General features: G+C 38.1%; 4 protein-coding genes across 4 annotated transcripts; 2 read left to right on the top strand and 2 right to left on the bottom strand.

Moving 5' to 3' along the window:
• The first annotated feature begins 9,356 nt into the window (after window positions 1–9,356).
• Window positions 9,357–11,173, top strand: LOC133739809 (probable xyloglucan endotransglucosylase/hydrolase protein 10). Its single transcript, XM_062167615.1, has 4 exons — window positions 9,357–9,584; window positions 9,673–9,773; window positions 9,915–10,108; window positions 10,306–11,173. The coding sequence occupies exons 1-4, from the start codon at window positions 9,398–9,400 to the stop codon at window positions 10,706–10,708; spliced, it is 885 nt and encodes a 294-aa protein (XP_062023599.1). The 5' UTR covers window positions 9,357–9,397; the 3' UTR covers window positions 10,709–11,173.
• A 1,102-nt stretch (window positions 11,174–12,275) lies between these two features.
• Window positions 12,276–14,160, top strand: LOC133739613 (uncharacterized). The gene is made up of 5 exons (XM_062167394.1): window positions 12,276–12,430; window positions 12,520–12,603; window positions 13,426–13,496; window positions 13,593–13,655; window positions 13,762–14,160. The coding sequence occupies exons 1-5, from the start codon at window positions 12,367–12,369 to the stop codon at window positions 14,020–14,022; spliced, it is 543 nt and encodes a 180-aa protein (XP_062023378.1). The 5' UTR covers window positions 12,276–12,366; the 3' UTR covers window positions 14,023–14,160.
• Window positions 14,161–14,708: 548 nt separating this feature from the next.
• LOC133741107 (pathogenesis-related leaf protein 6-like) lies at window positions 14,709–15,200 on the bottom strand. Its single transcript, XM_062169047.1, has one exon. The coding sequence runs from the start codon at window positions 15,183–15,185 to the stop codon at window positions 14,709–14,711; it is 477 nt and encodes a 158-aa protein (XP_062025031.1). The 5' UTR covers window positions 15,186–15,200.
• A 6,847-nt stretch (window positions 15,201–22,047) lies between these two features.
• Window positions 22,048–23,009, bottom strand: LOC133740553 (pathogenesis-related leaf protein 6-like). Its single transcript, XM_062168510.1, has one exon. It carries the CDS (start codon window positions 22,930–22,932, stop codon window positions 22,453–22,455), a length of 480 nt encoding a protein of 159 aa, XP_062024494.1. The 5' UTR covers window positions 22,933–23,009; the 3' UTR covers window positions 22,048–22,452.
• Between the last annotated feature and the right edge of the window lie 665 nt (window positions 23,010–23,674).

Here is a 23,674-nt window from a genome sequence, read left to right as displayed (position 1 = left end):
GTAATTATAATTGTATTATATATTGATAATATGAATGTGATTTACTTTATTTTTGATGGCTGGAACCCAGTGGGAGGCTTGGCCATCATGCATTTTCACTAATAATTAGAAAAATATAACCCTCCCGGGGGGGGGGGGACGTAAAACTAAAACTCCGTGAATGAAAATGAACAAGTACAATAAAAGTACTAAGAATAAGTGTTACTACGATGTTCGATCTATATGGTTGAACTACTTCCATTTATTATCATACAATACTACTCCAAGTACATGAATTTTGGAAAAGAACGAAGGGATCTTGTAGGATTCCCAAGAAATTCTTCGATTTCTTTGGGAAGCAGATGAATAAGCATCTGCTTCTCACGTTCCGTGAATAGCCTGGACATTGAGGAATATCCAGAAAGGCATTTAGGGAATCGGTCTAATTCTATCTCTATTCGTTCCAGGTTTGAAGAAAAGAAGGATCCCAAAGAATCGATCTTTGTTTTAGTTGTTGAATCTCTCTTTGATTGATCAATGTGTGATATTCTGAATCCTCATTACTAATGGAATCGAAACGATCTCTTGATTGATCAGAAGATCCTTTCAATTAGCTAGAATCCATTACTTGAACAAAACTAGATCTTGTGGAATCATATTGAGTATTTGACGATACATTCCGTACCTTGCTAAGCAAAAAGGTACTTTGTTGTATTCAAATTGATTGGAAAAAAAAAAATTCAAAATTTCATATTTTCTCTATGAAAATATGAGTAAAAAACTTCGTTGTCGGCGGCATACAAATTTTTACAGAAATTTAGAAGAAATTTCGGACAAAATTTCGGTGTGAATTTTTAAATATATTTTGTGAGTGTGGATATTTCAGAAATTAAGAATTTTGTGGAAATGTACGGAAACTTTTGAAAAATTTCGGAAAACTCCTGACGGAAATGATATTACATATGAATTTCGTTTCGGTACTTCCAAATTACGAAAATTTCGGTAACTTTGGAGAAATTTGAACCCTTCAGTTTCAAATTTTGATTTCAGTTTCAATTTCGGTATTTCAAATTTTTAAAAATTTCAATTAAAAATAAAGAAATCTTAATTGCATTTATAAAATGATATTTTTGAATAAAACTTTTACATAGACTATATGCAGGTGTTGTCTACTGTTTCTTTTGGAATTTTGGTGGCTGGATACATGGAAATTAGTATGGGTCTTGTTCGATCTATCGCTCTGGAAGAATTTTGGTGCTGCTTGCCTAGCGGTGGAGTGGCGGCTGTGCTTCTTCTCGTCGATATATGGTTGCTAGTGGTGGGGTGGTGGCTCAAGTCTAGGCCAACCTATGTTATTGTTTTCTTTGTTTGTGCCTTTGGGCTTCTGTTGTTTGGGTCTCTGTTGTTAGCTCTTATGGCATGGAGAGTACTTACGGGCCTCTTTGTAATTGCCTAAAAAAAAAAAATATTGGAATATTCTCACTTCTTATTGCATTCTCAAGTTCAATTTACTTTTCGAATCTAATCTAATCCAAAATGCAAGAGACCAGAGACCCTTTACTTTTCGAAATTCAAAATCTCTCTCTCTCTCTGAAACCCACTCCGTGCCCTTGAGAGTCGGTGGCACTGCTCACCCTTTATGGGTGCTTCCCTGAGCTATGTCTCAGTTTCCCTGAGCTATGTCTCAGATCTGGGGCTTTTGCCTCTTGTTTCTTCTCTTTTTTTCTCCTTCAGTCTCCCTCCCTTCTCCTTCCATCTTGCCCCAATTTTCTTTCTGAACTTTAGCCCCAAATTTGATCTAACCCATTCCTCACCACCCATCACTTTCTTTTACCCACCATCTCTCATCTCCAGATCTTGTTTCCTGGATTTCTTCTATTCCATTTCAAATCGGTACCATGGCTTGGTTCTTGCAGTGGTTTCTCTCAAATGCGATTTCTCGCGTCTCAATCGGAAGATAGGTAGAGCTTTGGCTCGGGTGCATGCACCACCTCCTTCTATGTTCTATTTTCGGGGTCTCTTGACTCCTCCTGATCTGGGTTTCGTTTGCCTAGATTTGTTCTCTAAGTTGTGGCTGCAAATCTCATGTTATGGTGCAAATTTGTACTGTGGGGAAGATGATATATCTGTGTTTAGATCCTCTTTTTTCTTCTGTTTTTCCATTTTCAGGGTTATTTTGATCGGGCTTTGGTGTAGGGGTCTCCTTACAAGCTGCAATTTTGGAGTTCCATGTATGAATTCAGCTACGACGGCCATGGTGGACGTTGGTAGTGCAGGATTTGTGGCGGCTGAAGAAGATCTGGGCTTTGTTACTTTATTTCCTTCTTTTTTTCTTCTGCTTTAGGTTTTCAGCTGTTCTTTCTTTTCTTTTTATTTCTCTAGTCTTGCTTGTTCTGGCAGTTGACTATGTGAATCATGCTTTGTAGACTTCGTCTGTATTGGGCTGTGTCCCTTGTACTGTTGTTTGGCCTTGGGCCTTGTTAATTGATGCTACCTTCGACAAAAAAAAAAAAAAGAGTTCAATTAATGAACTCTGATATATTTGAATAGACACATCTATTCCTAAGTACAGAGCATCTCTCTCTAAAAGTTAGAGAGAGAAAACAGATCTGAAACCAGTTCCCCTTCCCCCCTCTCCTACCTAGATCTTGATCTTTCCGAATCCAGATTGAAGGCTTAAGGGTTGGGGCGACCACCTTGTTCGGGCCCTGTCCCTATTTCCTTGTTTCACTTCTTGTTTTGTCTAATGTATCTCTTTCAATCCATCCTCTTCAATCTGATTTTTCCGAACCATGAGGCCAAATTCCTTGTGTTCTCTATCCATAACCATCTCTATATCCCCCTCACTTTTGTTCTTGCTTCCCTCTTTACCTGGTTTCTTGACGGCATCGTCTCCCTTGGAAAATGGCTGCAAATCTCCTCTTATTCCTTCTCAATTAGAAACTCCCCCCCCCCCCCATGGCACTAACGACGTGGAGATCATTCCTCGGTTCGACATCTTGTTGGGAGATCCCCATTTTGGCTTCATTGGGATACCCGATTTATGTTGGTGCAGGTATTGAGATGGACATTTAGATCTGCTAGGTAGAGACCTTTGGAGCTTCGATTCAAATTCGGAATGAATCATCCTCGTAAAGCTTGGCTGCTACTTCTCACTGTTGTTTATGGCGAGTCTCGATGACGTTTGGTTTTCGTGTTGGATTGGTGTGTGTGGGTTGGGCTTGTTTGTTGGCCTACTAGTGTGTTATTTCATGTATTCCAGTGTTATGTTTGATTTTGTAGCTCTTTCTAGAACTTATCCAGTATGCACCCTGTACCCTTCATGGGCTGTTGCGTCTTAATTAATTTTAATGCAACTTTTCTAGTTTTCTACTTGATCAAAAAAAGAAAAAGAAAAAAAAACTCTAACTAGAGACTACGTATTCTAACAAACAAACAATAAAATAAAAATTAATAGACATGAAACTGAGTAAAACCCAATTATAAAGTTACTATTATGTGACAATAAAATAAAAGGAGGTTGCACATCTTATCAAATCATGTCAAGTTTTTTGAGTAATGCCACGGGGGCGGAACAATATATTCATCACAAGTCAGAATAGGCCATTACATACCATTCCACTGTCATTTATAGACAGACAAGAAGCTAGTGGTAGTACCCACAAGTGGTACGTACATATAGTCCTACTCATTGTACATTCAAATAAGTATAGATAACGGATATCCTCCTTCGGTACTACTCTAGAGACGCTAAAGAGACATTAGGTGCATATTTGTGCTTAGGTTCCTAAATACAAGGAATTTATTGTAAAAGACAAGCTAAAAACATAGTAAAGGCCTAGGGCAACAACTCTAGCCCAAAATAGCAGTCCCAAGAAGCATCCAAAGGTATAGTCCAACTCCAGAGCCCACCACGCTGGTCTGGCCCCAGCCCACCATCCTCGACGACATGTCGTCAACATGTCGTACACCACCATCCAAGCGCTCCTGACGACATGTCGTACGCCACAAACCACAGCAGTTGCTTGACCCGCTCTGCCACGACCCATGCCATTTCGATCTACGCCTCCGCGACTTCTCACTGCTTCAGCCCAAACTACATCCGCCACAGGGTAAACTACCGCCTCTCAGGCCCCCGACTGATTCTACCATAGAGGCCGACGATAGACAATAACTCCCCCCCGAACACAGCTTACAACTTTCATCTTACTGTGCTCTCCAAAGAGCAACTCTTCTCAAAATCTAAAAAAAAAAAGGAAAGGTGCTGAGTTGGAATCCCATTCTAACTAAGGATTCTTGTGGTTCCGGAGGATCTAGCTACAGGAGAACCAGGAACGGAGAGCTTTCCCCCCTTTTACACCCGACTCTTTGGTCTTAAGAATGCTAGTTTTAAGAATGAGTGATTGCCCTTCTCCGACCCTGGCCGCCGCGCCACAGGCTGCCACAGCTCACGCCAAATCACGCCGCCATAGCTCACTCGCCCTCACGCTGTTCGAAATCCCGCTGGTGTGGATAAGCACACCACGTCGCCGGTTAAGATGCGGCCAGAAAAAGCCAAACCCAAGCCGTTCGGAAACTATCCGAAGCGCACCACCCATGAATGATCCTCGGGCGAAATTGGAACGAATGCCTGTCCGGCAGCAAACCCCAAGGACGGCGAGGCAGGAGGCCAGCACCGGTTGGGGCGCCGCCAGACAAGATCGAATATTGAAGGGAAAAACCGGACTTTGGGGGTTTTAGGGTTTCTCTCTCAAAAGAAAAAACATAACATGATTCATCAAGGTGCGCTTCAGCTACATTTTTTTTTTCCTGAAAAATATGAGAGGATGAAAATAGATAAATAGAGTTTGTCTATAGGGCCTAACAAGCTAGTGGTTGGTCTTGCTCTAATAGCTGGTCTGTGTTCATAGTTGCTCTAATAGTTGGTCGATCAGGTGGCTGATCGCATATTCGCATTCAATCACTTGCAGAACAAACTGAGTGATTAGTTCTCTTCATTGCCTTTTTAGTGGGGAGGAATATAGTGCGGGAATGGTGAAGGTAGCGAAATTCCATGTGATCTCATAAGTAGCAACACGTACGAGCTAGAGATTAATTACTATTCCCCGGCCTGGCTTAATTTTGGTCTAGCCTACGATTAGTTCTTGCCTCTGTTCCCGCTTGCGCTCTTGACCTAACAGGTACGTACACTTTCTCTAATAGTTGGTCGGAACTATCTGCCTATGTATGTATAGAGTATCAGATAGAGCTTAATCACTATTCCCTCCTAGATATGCAGCTACGTACTTAAGCTTTTGGTCTGGCGGTCTGGCCTATGATTCTATGTTTCAACTTTATACTTCCATTGAATAACCTCTCAAACACCTTCCTAGAAAGCTTGCCAGCTTGTTATTAGATTATGATGAGCACAAAGTGCACATCCTGTATTCCTGTTATTGAACTTCGTTTTTGCTGTCTATCTCAAAATCTACAACTTAAAAATAAAAAAGTTAACTTCATCTACAGCATATTTACCGTAGAACCACATATGGCAATAATGGTCGTCGACATGTTTTTGTATTACCGGCACAAACTCCGGAGAGAGGGAATGCGATCGAATGACATGCTCCAGCCGGTTGACCGGCTCTTTTTATTATTAGCTACAGCATGCAGTAGGTTAATTATTCAATTAGTTAATCAGCCTGTAATGATTTGAAGTTGGATTAACGCTACAGCCACCTTCCAAATCTGCTTTTGCTTTTTGATCTTTTCGGATGAGTTTATGCATTACGTACCAAGACTAATAGTAGTGGTTAATTAATGAATGCTCTCCTTGCTTGTAGAAGATATTTAAACGTTGATTTCTCTATTTATCTTCATCCATCGATCTAACGGTTTTAGTTAGGCACTAAAAGTAGTACTTGTATCATAACTCTTTCTTGCAGCTGGCAGATACTTGATCATGAGTAACATTGCTTATGTCCAAATCTTGCCTTTACTTCGACTAACCTCCACAATAGAATTCTTTACCTGTGCACTTTCTGCTTCTACTGAAAGTTGGAACCAAAAAATTAACTATGATTATTACAGCAAAAAAAAAAAAAAAAAAAAAAAAAGGTCTAAAAGAAACCCAACTTCTGCACAACTCTACGAAAGGAGGGAAAGAATAACCTCTGAACGACATCATGAAGTACACAAGGGATGCTTGAATAGCTAAAAGTAGTTATCCTACAAAGGAAAAAAATCTCAGTCATTTTTCTCGCTTTCTTCAACTTTCTGTAACCTTACATATAAAATAAGTTCTGATTTAGAAAGCCTAGCTAAAACCAGCTATAAGTTTAAATAAAATCACATTAGATCATCTTTAGCAATACTAGCTATTTTTGAGTCAAATTTTAGCCAAAGTAGCTAAAAAGTTATTTTAGCTAGCTACTTTGGAAATACGTTTATATCAGTGCTCTCTAGTTTAGCTAGTTTTGAATTTATATTATTTTTTAAATGAAGATTGAATGGTTTAAATGTATTTATAGGAAAATTCTACAAAATGTTAATGTATGACATGCATACAATTGCCTTAAAAGTGGTAATTTGAGTCCTCAAAATAGTAATATTAGTCCTCAAAGTGGTAACATGAGTCCTTAAAGTGGTAAATTTTCTCAGTTACCACATGAGTCCTCAAAATAGTAATATTAGTCCTCAAAGTGGTAACATAAGTCCTTAAAGTGGTAAATTTTCTTAGTTTACCATATGAGTCCTCAAAATAGTAATATTAGTCCTCAAAGTGGTAACATGAGTCCTTAAAGTGGTAAAAATAGTTGATGTATGAGAAATGTTAACATACCATAGCTTTACCCGTATTTATAAATTACATAAAATAACTAAAAATGAATGTTTTAAATTATAGAGAGCTCATCTCGCTCTCTATGTTTATGAGCGAGATATCTAAAAGTTACAATGGAGAGTCACTTAAGAGTCTGGTGCAGCTGCTATGATAGATAAAAAGCTAAACATGTTCTTCAAAATAACTAAGAAGCAAAAATAAAGAGTGCTAAAGATGCTCTTAGCCCCCTTACTTGTCCTCAGCTAGATTCGTCAAATTAGCTAGTAAATAAGTTGGGTCATCCATCACAAGACATTTCCTAGCTTTGCTTGGTCAGCTATTTCTGCCAGGTGAAAAAAGACTAACAATTAATGTGTTCAGAGTTATAACCACATCCTAATTGGGGTCGTCTAGGGTATCTTGATGTATGCCATACCCTTACTTTTTATATTTTATATTTTTAATAAATTAATATAGTGACCTATTGAACTGGTTAACAGGTTACCCACTTAAATGTTGACATGTGTTATTTTTAAAAATAAAATTTACTATATTAACTACACATTCTTTCTTGATATGTAATATTGTTCATAAACAAGTAATAAATAATGTCAAAATAATAAGTTACACCTAGTAGAACTAAAATTACGACTCATGACCACACTTATTGTGGTTATTGTAATTGAGTGGTCAAAGAATCATAGTTGGACAACTTTTATCAAATGGATAACATTGATTATCAAATGGAGAACCTTCTTACAATACTGAGTACTTACACATCTTTTGCTATAATATTAATTTAACCATATTCACAACACAAATGTTGTTAGAATTGTGAAATGGTTGATAATCTTGTAAATGATATAGTTTTTGAAGTAATTACTACAAAAGTTACCACTTTTACATCAATTGTTGTGGGTTTGTGGTAAAATGTGTAGTCTAGTAATCATTTCATTAATTATAAAAACATAAAGATTTATCACTCTGACAACAAATTGTTGTCACACTTGCTAAATTGTCCACAAACTAGTGCATTAGTTTAGCTGGAGTAATTACTACAAATAGAACAAAAATGACCCTTTTTACATCAATTGCCGTGGATTGTGGTAAAATGCATACTCATTAAAGTAATCATTTCATTAATGATAAAAACATAAAGATTTACCACTATGACAACAAATTTGTGGTCACACTTGTTAAATTGTCCATAAACTAGTAAATAGATTGTAGGTGGAGTAATTACTACAATTAGAACAGAAATTATGGTTTTTACATTAATTGTTGTAGTTTGTGGTAAATTGCGTCGACTGAAAGTAATTACAACTTCGACGATGGAAATTACACAATATATTACTTAAATTACACAAGGGAGAACTTCATTACACTAATGGCACGTTTACTTACTTGGAATGGAAAATAATCATGAATCGGAGACAAGTGGAATGGGAGAAGAAAGGAATCGGTATTGATTCCGGAGGAATGATTCCTAAACCCATCTCCCCCCTTCGTAATCGAATTCCTGAGTATTCAGGAATCGATTCCTGATAAATAGGTGGGACCTACACCAATTCCGATTCCTTCATGTGTTAGTAAACACATGAATTCTTTTACCTGGAATCATTCCGATTCATTTATGTGTTAGTAAACACAGGGGTGTTTTTACTCCGTAATCATTCCATTACATTCCATTCCATTCCAAGTAAGTAAACATGCCCTAAACATACATGCTTTTAGTCAAAATATAATGGTTTACCTATATGATAACATATTGTGGTAACATTTATAAATTAGTTCAAAAAACAGTAATAACAAGTTGTACGTGAAGTAGTTACTACATCTAAAACAAATATTATCTATTTTTACATTAATTGTTGTGGTTGTCGTAAAATACATGTAAAAAGAATTATATTTAATTAAGGAAGCTACTAATGCTATAATTAATTAGTAATAAAAACTATTTAATCAAAACTAATTCCGTGAACTTAGATTAGAAGTCTTTTGTTTTTAATAAGGAAAAAACGTAATTGTCAATAGTATAATTGTTAATTGATAATCAAACATTAATTGGTTAATGATAAATTAATTAGTAATAAATACTATTTAACTAATAGTAATTGACTAAAGGCTAAGCAGGTTACCAAATTTTAAATATTTGAGACCATTAGATATATTACTAATCCAATGGTCCAAAATATTTAACAAACTGAGTGTATGGCAAACACTCGGGTACCTAAGAAAATTCTCATCCTAATGTAATTATGGCAAACTTTGGGGTTCAGGCTCTACGTCCCCCCCTTATATTCTTCAATTTCTTTAATTAAGGCTTGAGGGCAGCCGCACATTTAAAAAAAAAAAAAAAAATTCCCATCCTAATTATCACCACATATAAGTCATTATAATTAAGAAGATTATTTTCAGAAGATGCTGACAACTAACATTTCTTTGCTTCCCCCTAAAGATATTCCTACAAAATAACCTTCCTTCCTTCTGTTACACATTTTCTTTCATCGCTTTTAGATTAAATGTTCTAAAGCACATTTTCCACCGCCCTCCCATGCAATACCTATATATATAGTCCCCTTCTTGATCTTCATATCATAAAGAAGCCAGAAAGTAACCATGACTATTTGTCACAGAACTGTCATCTTTATAGGGATTCTTACTTTGATATCGACTCAAATTACAAGTGGTTCGGTTGTTTCAACAGGAGACTTCAATAAGGATTTCTTTGTGACATGGTCTCCAAGTCATGTAAATACTTCAGCTGATGGCAAGACAAGGAGTTTGAAGCTCGACCAAGAATCCGGTATGTTCAAAATTTGAAAAAAAAAATTACGAGTTCTAACATCATTTGATTCATTTCTGATAATTTGTTTTCTATTAAAACGTCATAGGTTCTGGTTTTGCTTCGAATCAGATGTTCTTGTTTGGACAGATTGACATGCAAATTAAGCTAGTACCAGGTCGTTCAGCAGGCACAGTGTTAGCCTATTATGTAAGGAAAACTATTTTGATTTTGTTATGTTGTCATACTGTCAATTTGGAATGCAGACATTCAAATATGAATCTGGTTAATATTACTCTCTTATGGCAAGGAAAAAATTATACATATGATCAATTGTGATTATCAACGCAGCTGACATCTGATCAACCTAACCGTGATGAGATAGACTTCGAATTCCTTGGCAATGTGGAAGGCAAACCATATATTGTCCAAACAAACATTTTTGCTGATGGATTCGACAACCGTGAAGAGAGGATCAACCTCTGGTTTGATCCAACAAAAGACTTCCACACCTATTCCATATTATGGAACCTTCATCAAATTGTGTAAGTCAACTTCAAAAATTCACTATCTAATCTGGAAAATAAGAACCTTTCTGTTTCAAGAATTTATTACTTCAAAGTGTAGCTTAAAGTCCACGAGCCAAACTCTAAACCCTAACCTTGATTAAATCACGATAATTTGAGTCCTTTCCTAACATTTTTTATTAACATTATTGGTCCATTTTTTGCTGTTGCTATAGGTTTATGGTGGATTGGGTTCCCATCAGAGTATACAGAAACCATGCAGACAAGGGTGTGGGATATCCTAGGTGGCAGCCAATGAGCATCAAAACCAGCCTATGGAACGGCGACAGCTGGGCAACCGGAGGTGGCCGTGACAAAATTGACTGGTCAAAGGGCCCCTTCATAGCTTCATTCAGAAACCACAAGATTGATGCATGTATTTGGAAAGGAAATGCTAGGTTTTGCAGGGCAGAGAGCCCTACAAATTGGTGGCACCAGAAAAGATACAGCACCTTAACAAATACACAGAGAAGGTTGTTCAAATGGGTTAGGAAGTACCACATGATTTATGACTATTGCCAAGACAAACAGAGGTTCCAAGGAAATCTTCCAAAGGAGTGTTCTCTTCCCAAGTATTGATCATAGAAATAGATGATCCTATACACTACCTATATATTCCCTTCGTTTTTTGTTTTTGTTTCCCCCATTTACTTTATTTTTCTTCTCTGGGCTAATTATTCCTTATTGATTATATAGAGGCTATTGAACAGAGGCAACAATTTAAAAGCTCATTGTATTACTTCAAAGTATTCATATGATCCATACTTGGAAGTAAAGTAATCTTTTAGCTAGCCGCTGTCTTCAGATTTGCAATATACCAAAATGCTTCTTCGCTTTTTGGTTTTAATGGGAATGCTATTAGGCTTTGGCCTCCTTATTCTTTATAAGGAATCGAGTAAGGATGTTGGAAAGGGCAAATCTTTTGTATCTTTTGCAGATGGAGTTGAGAACTTCAACATTTGTTTGGTATGACATCGATTCACTTTTTATTCGAATCGGTGTCTAAGAAGAAGTTTGTATCATATCGTAAATATGTAAAATATATTGAATCCATTACCATTAGCCAACTAGCGAAAGTGATTGAGAAAGTAGTCTAAAACTAAAATAGGCCACAGGTCTAACCACTCCCAAGGGCCAAAGGCTTCACACTTCACATTGAAAAATGGTTTTTGTTATATAAAGCAGACGATAAGGATGCACTCATGCACGGTTTGTAATCAATGTATCATTGTGCAGAAAAACGATTATCTTTGAACTCCTTTACGTGGGGCTTGTTACACATTGGAATAAAGTTCAATTGGCTAGAATGGATATGTTAAGTGCTAACTATGAGGATCACAATTGACTTGATTGCGGTTAATTAGATGATGGGGCAGAATTAAAGTTAAAGTATCCTTACAAAGGAAGTTATGTCTCAAGAGGTACAACCTAATGATTACACAATCTCAATTTGAGCATTAATACTATATTACCGTGTTTCTACAACGATACCTAGAGATTTAGGTAGTTATGGATCTACATGAAAGGTTACGTTACATGGCTAGCCCAACCCAAAATCCTTTCAATATAGATGTTACATACTATGAGTGCTGACTTCTCATGTTGTTTTCTTCAGTTGGCAAAGTTACCGTGCTATTTCCTCCCTTAAAGGCAAATCTTTTTGCTTTTCCCCATTTTATTCTCCCTTTTCTTCTTTGGTTACAATATTTTCTATTAGTATTTCTTTTAAATTTCTCCAAAAATATAGTCTTAAATATTCTTAGAAGCATTATCGTCAAAAAAGAAAAAAATTTATATACAAGCTTTAAATTAGCCACCACAATTTTACTTCCTAGATCCGCCACTAGGTTTAACGTGTCACAAACTTTTGTATTCTTAAATCGGGGATACTTTTAGTATAGCTAATTGTACATTCAACCTAATTACAATTTAAAACAAATTTTATGCTCTTTCCATCTCTTCCCTCTTCTAATTTAGGATTAGAAGTGACATAGGATCAAGAAAAAATAAATAAATTTGAGAAATCATGCGTCCGAGTCCATCAAGAATAGGGACGGGTGGGGTTTAAAACAAAAAGATTAAGAAGAGAAAGCCTGCTCCGGTTCAGATCCAGCCCAATCTTTTATTATTTAATTAATTAATTTTTGAGTATAAAGATCTGGAGCGTCGTCTTGGCCGCTAAAACCCTGGAGAGGTGGGTCTGCATTCTCTAAAACCCTAAATCCTTGAAGAGGAAGATGGGAACTCCAAGCAAAGATCTTCTGCAATTGGAGCACAACAAGTCCTCAATTTCACCACTGGGTCTCTTTCTCTCTCTCTCTCTCTCTATATCTGTGCTTAATTGGAGCTCTCAATCTCACCAAGCTCACTCTGTTTGTATCTGCCTGCAGAATCCACACTACTTGTTTGTAAAAATGAATCCCAGCCTGCCCAAACAAAGAAGCCCATCATTGCTCCTCCTCCCAAAAGCCAGTGTGAGTTGATTTGCCTCGTTCCCGTTTCAATTTTGAAATTTCGGTTTTTTTTTTTTTTTTTTTTAATTGTTGCTTCAATCCAGTTTTCTGCTTTTCAATTTCTCTGTTCATGCTTTTGGCCATGTTTTCTTGATTTTCATTTTACTCCGGAAAATCTGTGTTACATCTGAAACCGCTGCATAGGAACAATTACATTGCGTGTGTATTAATGTCTTCCAGTTCCCCTAGTCGGTTAAGGCTTAAAATTGATGAGGAGCTGCTAGTTATGTCCATCAGAAAGGCCGAGGAGCAAAACAGGACAGTGCATCTCTCCTCTTTCCTTATAGACTTTGCAAGAAATTAGTGAGGGTTTTTTTTTTTTCCTGAAACTTCATGAAAACCAGAAGAACACACACAGAGGTTAAAAAAAAAAAAAAAAAAAAAATCTTCTAACCTTCAAATACTGAATAGATGTTGAGCATGGGGTCTCCTTTGGTGTTATCTTTTGTTAGTGAAACTTCCATCTTTCATAGTCCACTGAGTTTCTCTTACAAGCTGGTAAGAGTTTCAGACATGCCCTTGAACAGTTTAATCTGCAGCTTCACAAGTATTTTAGGCTTCACTTAAATGCTTGATGGTTATGGTTGGGGAGAGAAAAAGAAAAAAGAGAGAAGAGAGGGAGGGGGTTTTTATTTATCTTTGAACAGTCTCTCCTCTGTTTCTGTTAGCTGAAACTTGTAGGATGCAGTTTATCATGTTCTTTAGTTGTCTCTGCTATCTGTTGTGTATATTGTGTTAAAATTAGTTTGGAAAATGTTGCTCATTTGTTTGCTTAGCTGGCAGTGTTGGGAAAAATGAGGAACTTCTTGGGAGTCATGTCAGAAGCTAATGAAAAATTGCAGCTTGATGCGAAGGTTAGCATATTCAACTTGCAATCAATGCCAGATTCCTTATCTCTATACAAACATCTCTTTTGAATCACAGCCTGTTTTCTCATTTTCTGAATGTAGGATAATCCAGAAAAATATGACATCGAAGCGCTCACCGGAGATGAGTCTCAAGTCGTTAGTGTGGTCTCTCTCTCTCTCTCTCTCACACACACACACACACACACACACAGACTGTGGTTGTTGATTCTATTGGATATATAACTGATTCCTGGCGCACTCCAATTGGCAGGAATGTATGTTGGGTGTTGTTGATCTTCAAACTCCTGAGGCTGTGGCTGCAGCAGAAGCTGCAGTTTCTGGTTATCAGCCTGTGATACCTGTGGAGGATAGCAGTAGTGGAGAGGAATCAGATGATAGTAGCAGTGATGATGAAGAAGAAAGTAGCGATGAGGATAAGAAAACATCCTCTCCGGACAAAATTAATTCTTTAAGTGAAGGATTTAATAATAAGCGGCCCAAAAAGCGGCCTAAAATTATTGAGCTTTCATAACAATTTTGTGAAAACTAGTTCTCAAGTAGTAGAGAGTGTATGTACCATTGATTTATTATAGCAGTGCGTGATATATGAATGGTTATGGAAGTGTATCATTAGAACACATAATTATGGGAAGGTATAATTTCTGAGTAATTCTATGCTATGTTTGTAGAGGAAGTAATTCAAGTGCTATGTTTGTACTTTGTAGAGAGGTCTTTGAGATCACTCAAAGCAAAAGTTTGAAAGAGAAGGGAACAAATAATGCCCAAACAAGACAACGCAAAACATGCAAGGATATTTATATATACCTGGGAACTAGCTGATAGCCTCAATATAGTGCTGCTCATTCTAAAAATACTGATCTATCTTGTTTTATTTGATTATTACTTATGAATGTATACAAGGTAATGAGGTATGCCATGCTCTACAACTATTGCTGGATCTGTTTTTTTTGAAACTTATTGCCCGCAACAACTAATGTATAGAAATAGTTACAGGAAAGCACAAAAAGCTAGAACACAAACTTCAGGGCATCCAGCAGCTCTTATTTTATCAATGCATGGAATTGATGTTTACTTGTATATCGATCAGACATGACCTTCTGTTATTAAGAATAGTTAATGTCATGTATGTATAATCTTCCCTCTCAAATAGATGAGATACGGATTATATATGACACATACTACAATTGCATGTTGTGCCTAATATGGATGCTCCCCGATGTAGTTGCCTGGTGGATCATAGCTGCATGTAACAAACCACCACAAATTGCTACATTGAAGCCTAGCGCACCCCAACCTAACAGACTCTGCCCACACAACTTGAGTATAGTGCAGGCACTGCTTTCCGCCGGTGCAAGCATTGGAAGTGTAGTTGTAGTAAGGCTTTTCCGCCACCCACAAATTAACCGCAGCAGTGGCCGTGAATGAGCCGCTGCCTTTGGCTAAATTTTCGCCGTAAGGCCCTCCTGAGTGGACGAGATTGCAATCCCCGATCCTTGACTTGGTGTAGTTCAGAGCGTAGGCAGCAACAGTGCTGTCCCACATGATGTTTGCCACTCCGACTTGTGTGTGAGCCGCATTGTGCGCATTGAGGTAGTCTTGTTGTGAGTTCTGGGTATAGGAGGGAGGAACCATTGCCAACCCTATCACATAGAGAAGTAAAAGAACCAGAGCCATATTGTGATGATTGATTTCAATAAAAAAAATATGGAGTTATAAGGCATGAAGGTGTGAGATATGTGACATTGTGATCTCTTAGGGGGCTATTTAAAGGACCAAGTACAAACAGTGTAAGACATTATTTATGATCCAAGTATGGGAATAAAGGATCAGAAGAATGTTATAAAATGATAGGTTTTTTACCACTTTAAGCAACCGAGTCATCAGAACTTCCCCCTTAGATTAATTAGAATGATGAAATTGGCAAGTGGTGCATTGATCACGTTCTTTCTTTTGCTAAAACAAGTAAGTTCAATAGAAAATCAGAAAGAGCTAATTAATGTAATACTTCGAGGTTCATTTTCATTTGAAACTGAAAGAAAAGTAGATTGTGGTACTTTGCATGACGTGGTTAACACATATTAGAAGAACTAGTTTATAGTACTTCAAGTGGAAATTGATAATAATCTTAACTATAAAAAAGAAAATAATAAAGAAGGCAGAAACTCTCCTGAGCATAATTTTACTGTACGCCTTCTCTCTTCCAAGTTCCACCTGGTTGCTTGTCATTTGGAAATTGTGCAGATATAAAAAAGAGAGCTAGTGTTCACTCAACATATATTTTGTTGTTCTTCATTCACTCGATCATATACATTATGTGAATTGCATCTTATATTAGTTTCATTATAATATTTCACTATTTGTACCTTCATTCGATCTAATCCATTTTTTGAAGATAGACATCTATGATTGTTATTAAATATTGAACGAAACCAAAAATTGTTAGAAATGATGAAGGAAGACTTGGGGATAATTTTCAAGGCACACTATGTAAACTCTAGTGAGGCTATATCGAGTTTATGCAATTTGTCAAGTTTTCTGCTTTGTTTGTTAAAGACCAAGTATGCTATCCATCCTGAAACAAAAACCTGATTCTAGTCTAATCTAATTAGAAACAGTAGTCAATATAAGTTTTAGTCAACTCTGCAAGGATGATTTTATTGTTGGAACATATATAATCATCCATAAGACAACCCAACTTCAATCCTACATTTTTATCTTTAAAAGGGAGGGTTATTGACAGCGGGAAATTCTACGGTACCTGTATGTATGTGATATACTCATTTACAAATCTGACAACAATTTTGTTGTCATTGTGGTAAATAGAGTTATTTTTTGGGTAATTTTAGTTCTATTACAGGTAATTACTCCACCTACGATATTTTTACAAGTTTATGAACAAATTGTTGTCGATGTAGTAACTTGGTTCAATTATATGTAAATGTGTAAAACAAATGTGATAACTTTGTTGTTAATGTTGTAAATTTGGTTCAACTAAATTGTAATTTTGGTTCAATTAGATGTAATTGAGTGTATGATAAACATCCAAGTACTCTAAACAATCCCTTGATCAGCAATAAAAGGGAATTAAGTAGAAAATCGGCATACAAGACTAAAGCTAGCCATCGATGGAAGCAGTAGAAAAGAATTTGGAATTAACCGAAGCAGCTGATCGATATACTTCTTATTGATACTAGCATATTCCATTCTCCATGAGCTCGGATTGTTCCTCATGAAGTCGATTATTTCCTTTATGATAAGCTGCTATTTTTGTAGCCAATGTGTACAAAATTGTTGTCATTCCAATCATTTAACTAGTAAGGATATCTGCTGTAGTAGTTGCCGGGTGGATCATAGAGTTGCAGGTGACATACCACCACCCATTGTTGCTTCATTGGACCCCTGAGTATAGTGCAGACACTGTCCACCAACACAAGAATTGGAAGTGTAGTTGTAGTAGGCTTGTCCACAAGCCACAAGTTCACGGCGTCAGCCCTTGTGAATGAGTCGCTGCCGTATGCCAACTTCTCACCGTAAGACCCATGCCAAAAAATGCACGAGATTGCAGTCTCTGATTCTTGAATTGGCATAGCATTGAGCATAGGCCAAAATAGTGTCATCACATGTAAAGTTTGGTACACCAACTCGTAAACGAGCTATGTTGTATCGATTTGGTCTTGCGGTGAGTTTTGAGAATGGGAGGGAGAAGTATTGCAAGAAGGGGAGCTATATTAATGAAGATATTTGGATTATGATCGATCAATTTTGGTAAGTACGTGTTTGTAATAGTGATAGAAGAGCAGTTTGCCATTTTTGTTTTTGTTTTAGTCTGTCATACAGATTACCAAACATTGGCATCCGTGAATCTGATCTCCAAACCTACACTTTTGGTGGCTTCCATTGATCGTTGCATGATATCAATGTTCTGAGGGTAATTGTTTTGTCGGCTTTGTTTCTCCAGTAGTAGTGAAATAGTAAAATATAGTATATAGTGTACTATGGGAGCTAGCCTGGGTTATTTGTCGAACCGGAGGTAATTATATAAGATAAGGATTTTTTTTTTTTTTTTTTGACTCATTACTCAGAATTATGGCTCGCAATGACTAATGTACGTATAGAAATATATAGTTGCCGGAAAATATGAGATGAAACCTAAAGCACAAACTTCCCTCGGTGATTGACTCCAGGGCATCTAGTAGCTCTTATTTATCAATGCATGCATGTGAGGTTTATTTATTTACTTATGTTTTTGGACTTTTGGTAATGGACACAACTTTCATTAAACAAGGAAGAAGATTACTGCGAGAGGGCACTAAATGTCCTCACCAACTAGACCAGAGAGTAGTAAAAGTAATAGAAACAAACAACAACCAAGCCCCTAGACAGCAGCCTTCCCAGATCCAAATTAGCCGGAGATAAGCAACGGTAAGGTAAACGCTCCGAAGAGCAACCGTGATAGTGGTTGTAAACGACAGTGACAGATCGACGGGTTTGACGGAACAAAGGGACATGTTTATAGGAAAAGATGTTTTGGCTAAATTGTTTTAATTGTATTCAATCCTGTAACATATATACAAGGCACCTACTGCATTTCTTGTGGTTCTCCAACAAGTTAGGAGACCAGTAAGGAAAGACAGTTATCACAGTTACAATTGGAATCAAAGACTATACTAACAAATCAAAACTACTTAATACAAATATATTCTTGCATATCAAGACAATCCCAATTCAATGCTGCGAGATATACTTTCCAACACTCCCCCTCAAGTTGGAGAGTGTATATCAATAACTCCCAACTTGCACATGAGCTGTTTGAACTTTTCCTTTCCCAAAGCTTTTGTGAACACATCTGCTAATTGTTGTGAAGAAATCACAAATCGTGTAACAACTTCACCTTTAACAATTTTGTCCCGAATAAAATGACAATCCATTTCAATATGTCTAGTTCTCTCATGAAACACAGGATTCTTAGCAATGTGCAATGCAGCCTGATTATCACAATGTAAGACAGCAGGACTTGGAACAGGCATATGCAAATCGGTCAATAAATAGCGTAGCCAAGTAAGCTCACAACAAGTACCTGCCATTGCTCTATATTCAGCTTCTGCACTTGATAAAGACACAGTCTTTTGCCTCTTGGTCCTCCATGAAATTAAAGAATCTCCTAGGAACACACAATAACCAGTAGTAGAGCGGCGGGTAATAGGACAACCCGCCCAATCAGAGTCACAAAACGCCTTCAGGTTTAAAGAATTATTGGCATGGAGAAGCAAACCTTGGCCAGGAGATGACTTCAAGTAACGAACAACTCGAAGGGCAGCAGTCATATGTTGCAAGCGAGGTTCATGCATAAACCGGCTAAGAATATGTACTGAGTATGTGATGTCGGGTCTAGTAATGGTCAAATAAATCAGCCGACCAACTAGGCGCCGATATGAGGCAGGATCTTTGAGTAATTCCCCTTTGTCTGAAAGCTTTGATTCTTCCATGGGAAACTCAACCGGCTTAGCACCCAAGTAGCCGCTATCTTTGATAATTTCCAAGGCATATTTGCGTTGAGATATGTAAATGCCTTTCTTAGAACGAGCTACCTCAATGCCAAGGAAGAATTTCAGATCACCAAGGTCCTTGATGCGAAAACGAGTATGGAGGAACTGTTTCAGAGCATTAATAGACTCCATATTGTTTCCTGTTATCAGAATGTCATCCACATAGATTAACAATACAGTGAGAGATGTACCATGCTTGCGGACGAACAAGGAATAGTCAGCTTTGGACTGAGAGAAACCAGCAGCAAGAATGGCCTCTGTGAACTTAGAAAACCATTGACGAGAGGCCTGTTTGAGTCCATACAACGACTTGTGAAGGCGACACACTAGATTCTCCCCCTGTCGCCGAAGACCAGGAGGAGGAGACATGTAAATTTCCTCCAATAAATCACCATTCAAAAAAGCATTATTGACATCTAATTGATGTAAGGACCAATTTAGACTAGCAGCAACAGCAAGAAGGCAACGAACAGTGACCATTTTGGCAGTAGGAGAAAAAGTATCGTGATAGTCGATACCTGCGGTCTGAGTAAAACCCCGAGCAACAAGACGAGCCTTATAGCGCTCGACAGAACCGTCAGCCTTGCGCTTGACTCGATACACCCATTTACAGCTGATTGGGCGTTTTCCAGGAGGCAAAGGAACGAGACTCCATGTCCGATTATCAATGAGGGCCTGAAGCTCAGAATTCATAGCTTCCTGCCATTTGGGATCAACTGATGCAACCTCATAAGAAGTCGGCTCCTCATCCCGACTAACATTAGCAATATAACTGAGGTGAGCAGGGGAATACCGATCATATGAAATGTAATGACAGAGTGGATACCGCGTACCTGGTGTGAAACGGGACAAGGCTGAGGACAATTGATGCGGAGGCAGAATCACCTGCGAGCAAACGTAGTCCTTTAGGCGAACGTTGGCTTCTCGAGAGCGCTGAGAACGACGAAGCGGTTCAGCGGGAACAATGGGAAGAGGGTCAGGTTGAATGGCTTCGATTGGGTCGACATCAACTGGGGGCTGTTCGGGTAAATCAACGGAAGAAGTGGAATTAGGAGGAGGAGACGAATGGGTGGGGGCCAAAGAAGAGCCGGACGACTCAGGCGGAGGAGGAGAGGACGGCGTGATCGCCGGTGCTGGGACTGTAGGGCGGCGAACATAGGTTTTGATAGTGGAGGGTGGCGGCGGAATATGTGGTGGAAAGGGCAGTGGATTGGGTGGTGGAGAGGGCGGTGGAGTATGTGGTGGTGGAGATGGCGATGGCATGGTCTCTGAATCGGGGAAAGGAGAAGAACGCGTGTTTGGTGAAGAAGGAGGACTGAAGAAAAGGTCAGAGACTAAAGGGAGAGGAATGGGCTGGGCCGTTGGATTTGTTTCGGTTGGGCTTGTGTTTGGTAAATGGTGGAATTTGTCCTCAAGAAAAATGACATCTCTATTAGTGAAAATTTTTCGGGTCTCAATATCGTAGAGTTTGTAAGCCTTCTGTCCCATGGGATAACCTAGAAAAATGCATTTGGTAGCACGAGGAGAAAATTTTGAAGACGGGTTGGGAATGGTTGCGAAAGCAATACACCCAAATACTCGCATCCGAGAATAATCAGGAAGTTTATGATGAACAATTTCAAAAGGTGTTTTCCGGTGAAGCAGCAAGGTGGGAAGACGATTGATGATATATACGGCAGTGAGGACACATTCTCCCCAAAAATTAATGGGTAGATGTGACTGAAAACGAAGGGCACGAGCGGTTTCAAGGATATGTCGATGTTTCCGCTCAACGACGCCATTTTGCTGCGGTGTATAAACACAAGAATGTTGAAAAAGAACACCCTCTTCAAGAAAGAAATTTTGTAATGAAAGAAATTCAGCCCCATTATCTGAACGAAGTTGTTGAACTTTTGTGTTGAATTGAGTGTTTACATAATTAAAAAAACGACGGAGTAAAGGTTGTGTTTCACTTTTGTGTCGCATTAAGAAAATCCATGTAAATCGGGAAAAATCATCCACAATAGTCAAAAAGTAATGAGCACCAGAAAGAGAAGGAATTTTATGACGTCCCCAAATATCACAATGAATAAGAGAAAAACATTTCGAAGTTGAAATTGAACTGGAAGGAAAAGGTTGGCGAGTTTGTTTCGCCAATGGACAAACGTCACATTTATGATTAGAATCAAAATTAAAATGGAGAGAATTATTAGCTAAAAATTGGAGACGAGCAGAGGAAAGGTGACCCAAACGACGATGCCAAAGATCAGAGGATATGATGAGATTGCAAGCGAAGTGAGAGGAAGGAGAAGTTGAAGCCAACGCCACAAGGTAGTAGAGGTTACCACGTCGCTTACCCACACCAATTATCGTCCTCGTAGCCAAGTCCTGTAAAATACACCAAGATGGGAAAAATGTCACTGAACAAGATAAATCATCGATTGTTTTGCCAATAGACATAAGATCAACTCTAAAACTTGGCACACAGAGGACATCATTTAATTGAAAAGAATCATTAAATTGAATTGATCCAGTCATAGAAATGCCAGCCGTGTCTCCACTAGGTAATGAAACTGGTGCCAAAGAAGGATGCTTGATATTTGTCAATGATGTAGGAGAAGAAGTAATATGATGAGTTGCTCCGCTGTCGAGTATCCAACGATTTGGAGCAACAGGTAACAAACTTGTAGCATATTCAGTTGCAGAAGCAGCATTGGCTTGAGGAATTTGTGGTGTAAAGTAGTTGCCAGTACCAATTCTACTATTGGAAGTTTCAGAGAAAAAATCGTCACCAATTGCCATTGAAAAAAAAGTGCAAGGCTGCTACTTAATAGCAGAAAAAACTGCTTGTAATTGGCAGGAAAAAATTGGAAATTTGGAATTGAGAGACTGCTAGTGGCGGCAGAGAGAAGAAGAAGAGCCAGGAATTATTCCTGCTCTGATACCATATAGGAAAAGATGTTTTGGCTAAATTGTTTTAATTGTATTCAATCCTGTAACATATATACAAGGCACCTACTGCATTTCTTGTGGTTCTCCAACAAGTTAGGAGACCAGTAAGGAAAGACAGTTATCACAGTTACAATTGGAATCAAAGACTATACTAACAAATCAAAACTACTTAATACAAATATATTCTTGCATATCAAGACAATCCCAATTCAATGCTGCGAGATATACTTTCCAACAATGTTTGGATGATGATCAAGGATCAGCAACAGAGAAGGGGTTAAGAGATGGGAGAAGAAACCAAAAGAAGGAAAGCAGACAGAGGAAGAAGCATGGCCGGAGTGGAGACGGGAGGCTAGACGGAGCAGATAGACAATAGCTAATGTCATGTATGTATAATCTTTTCTCTCAAATAGATGAGATGTAGATTATACATAACATGCACATACTATAGTTGCATGTTGTCCCTAATATGGGCGCTGCCCGATGTAGTTGCCTGGTGGATAATAGCTGCATGTAACAAACCACCACGAATTCCTGCATTGAAGCCTAGCACACCCCACCCTAACAGACTTTGCCCACACCACTTGAGTATAGTGCCTGCACTGCTTTCCGCCGGTGCAAGCATTGGAGGTGTAGTTGTAGTAAGGCTTCTCCGCCACCCACATATTGGCCGCAGCCGCGGCCGTAAACGAGCCGCTGCCTTTGGCTAAATTCTCGCCGTAAGGCCCTCCTGAGTGGACGAGATTGCAATCCCCTAGCCTCGACTTGGTGTACTTCAGAGCGTAGGCGGCAACAGTGTTGTCCCACCTAATGTTTGCCACTCCCACTCGTGCTCGAGCCACATTATGTACATTGAGGTAGTCTTGTGGTGAGTCCCGGACATGGGAGGGATCAGGAACCATTACCAACCCTATCACATAGAGAAATAAACGAATCAAAGCCATATTGTGATGACGGATTTCAATCCAAAGGGTATGGAGTTATAGGGTATGAAGGTCTGAGATGTATATCATTATGACTTCTTAGGCGGCTATTTAAAGCCATAAGTCCAAACAGTGTAGCACATTATTTATGATCAAGAATGACATCTTAGGCGGCTATTTAAAGCAATAAGTACAAACAATGTAACCCCTTAATTTATGATCAAGTAGGGGAATAATATGGATAAGACGAATGTTATAAAATGATAGGTATTTTACCACTTTAAGAACTTAGCCATCACAAGTTCAGTACTTCCCCCTTGGATCAATTTTGTAGGGATTAGAACGATGGCAATTGTGCAAGTAGTGCATTTGATGATCACCTTCTTTCTTTTATATAATTAACAATTTCAATTATTTAACAATCTTAATTTGTCACGCACATACTATGTAGGTCTATATATATATATATATATGCTCGTGGGTACCATCAAATAAAAGAGATAAGCTAATTAAGACTAGATCCTATCGTCAAATAAAGTCAATGACTAAGATTAAGCTTTACTTCCCAAAGGTTAGCAGAGCTTCTAATGAACCAAATGATCGAGTCTAATTGTCAACAATCAGGTGAACACAATAATCTGATTATTGAAAATGTGAGCAAATTAATTTTAGATGAGAAAGCTTAATTTGCATTATATATAGTACCCTTAACGTACAGGATGAGAAAACTTCTCTATCTATAGCTAGAGAATTATCTTCATGC

Source organism: Rosa rugosa, chromosome 3, assembly GCF_958449725.1.
Source record: "Rosa rugosa chromosome 3, drRosRugo1.1, whole genome shotgun sequence".
Lineage (NCBI taxonomy): Eukaryota > Viridiplantae > Streptophyta > Magnoliopsida > Rosales > Rosaceae > Rosa > Rosa rugosa.
The sequence above is the reverse complement of the archived record's forward strand: the minus strand, read 5'-3'. Positions and strand labels throughout refer to the sequence as shown.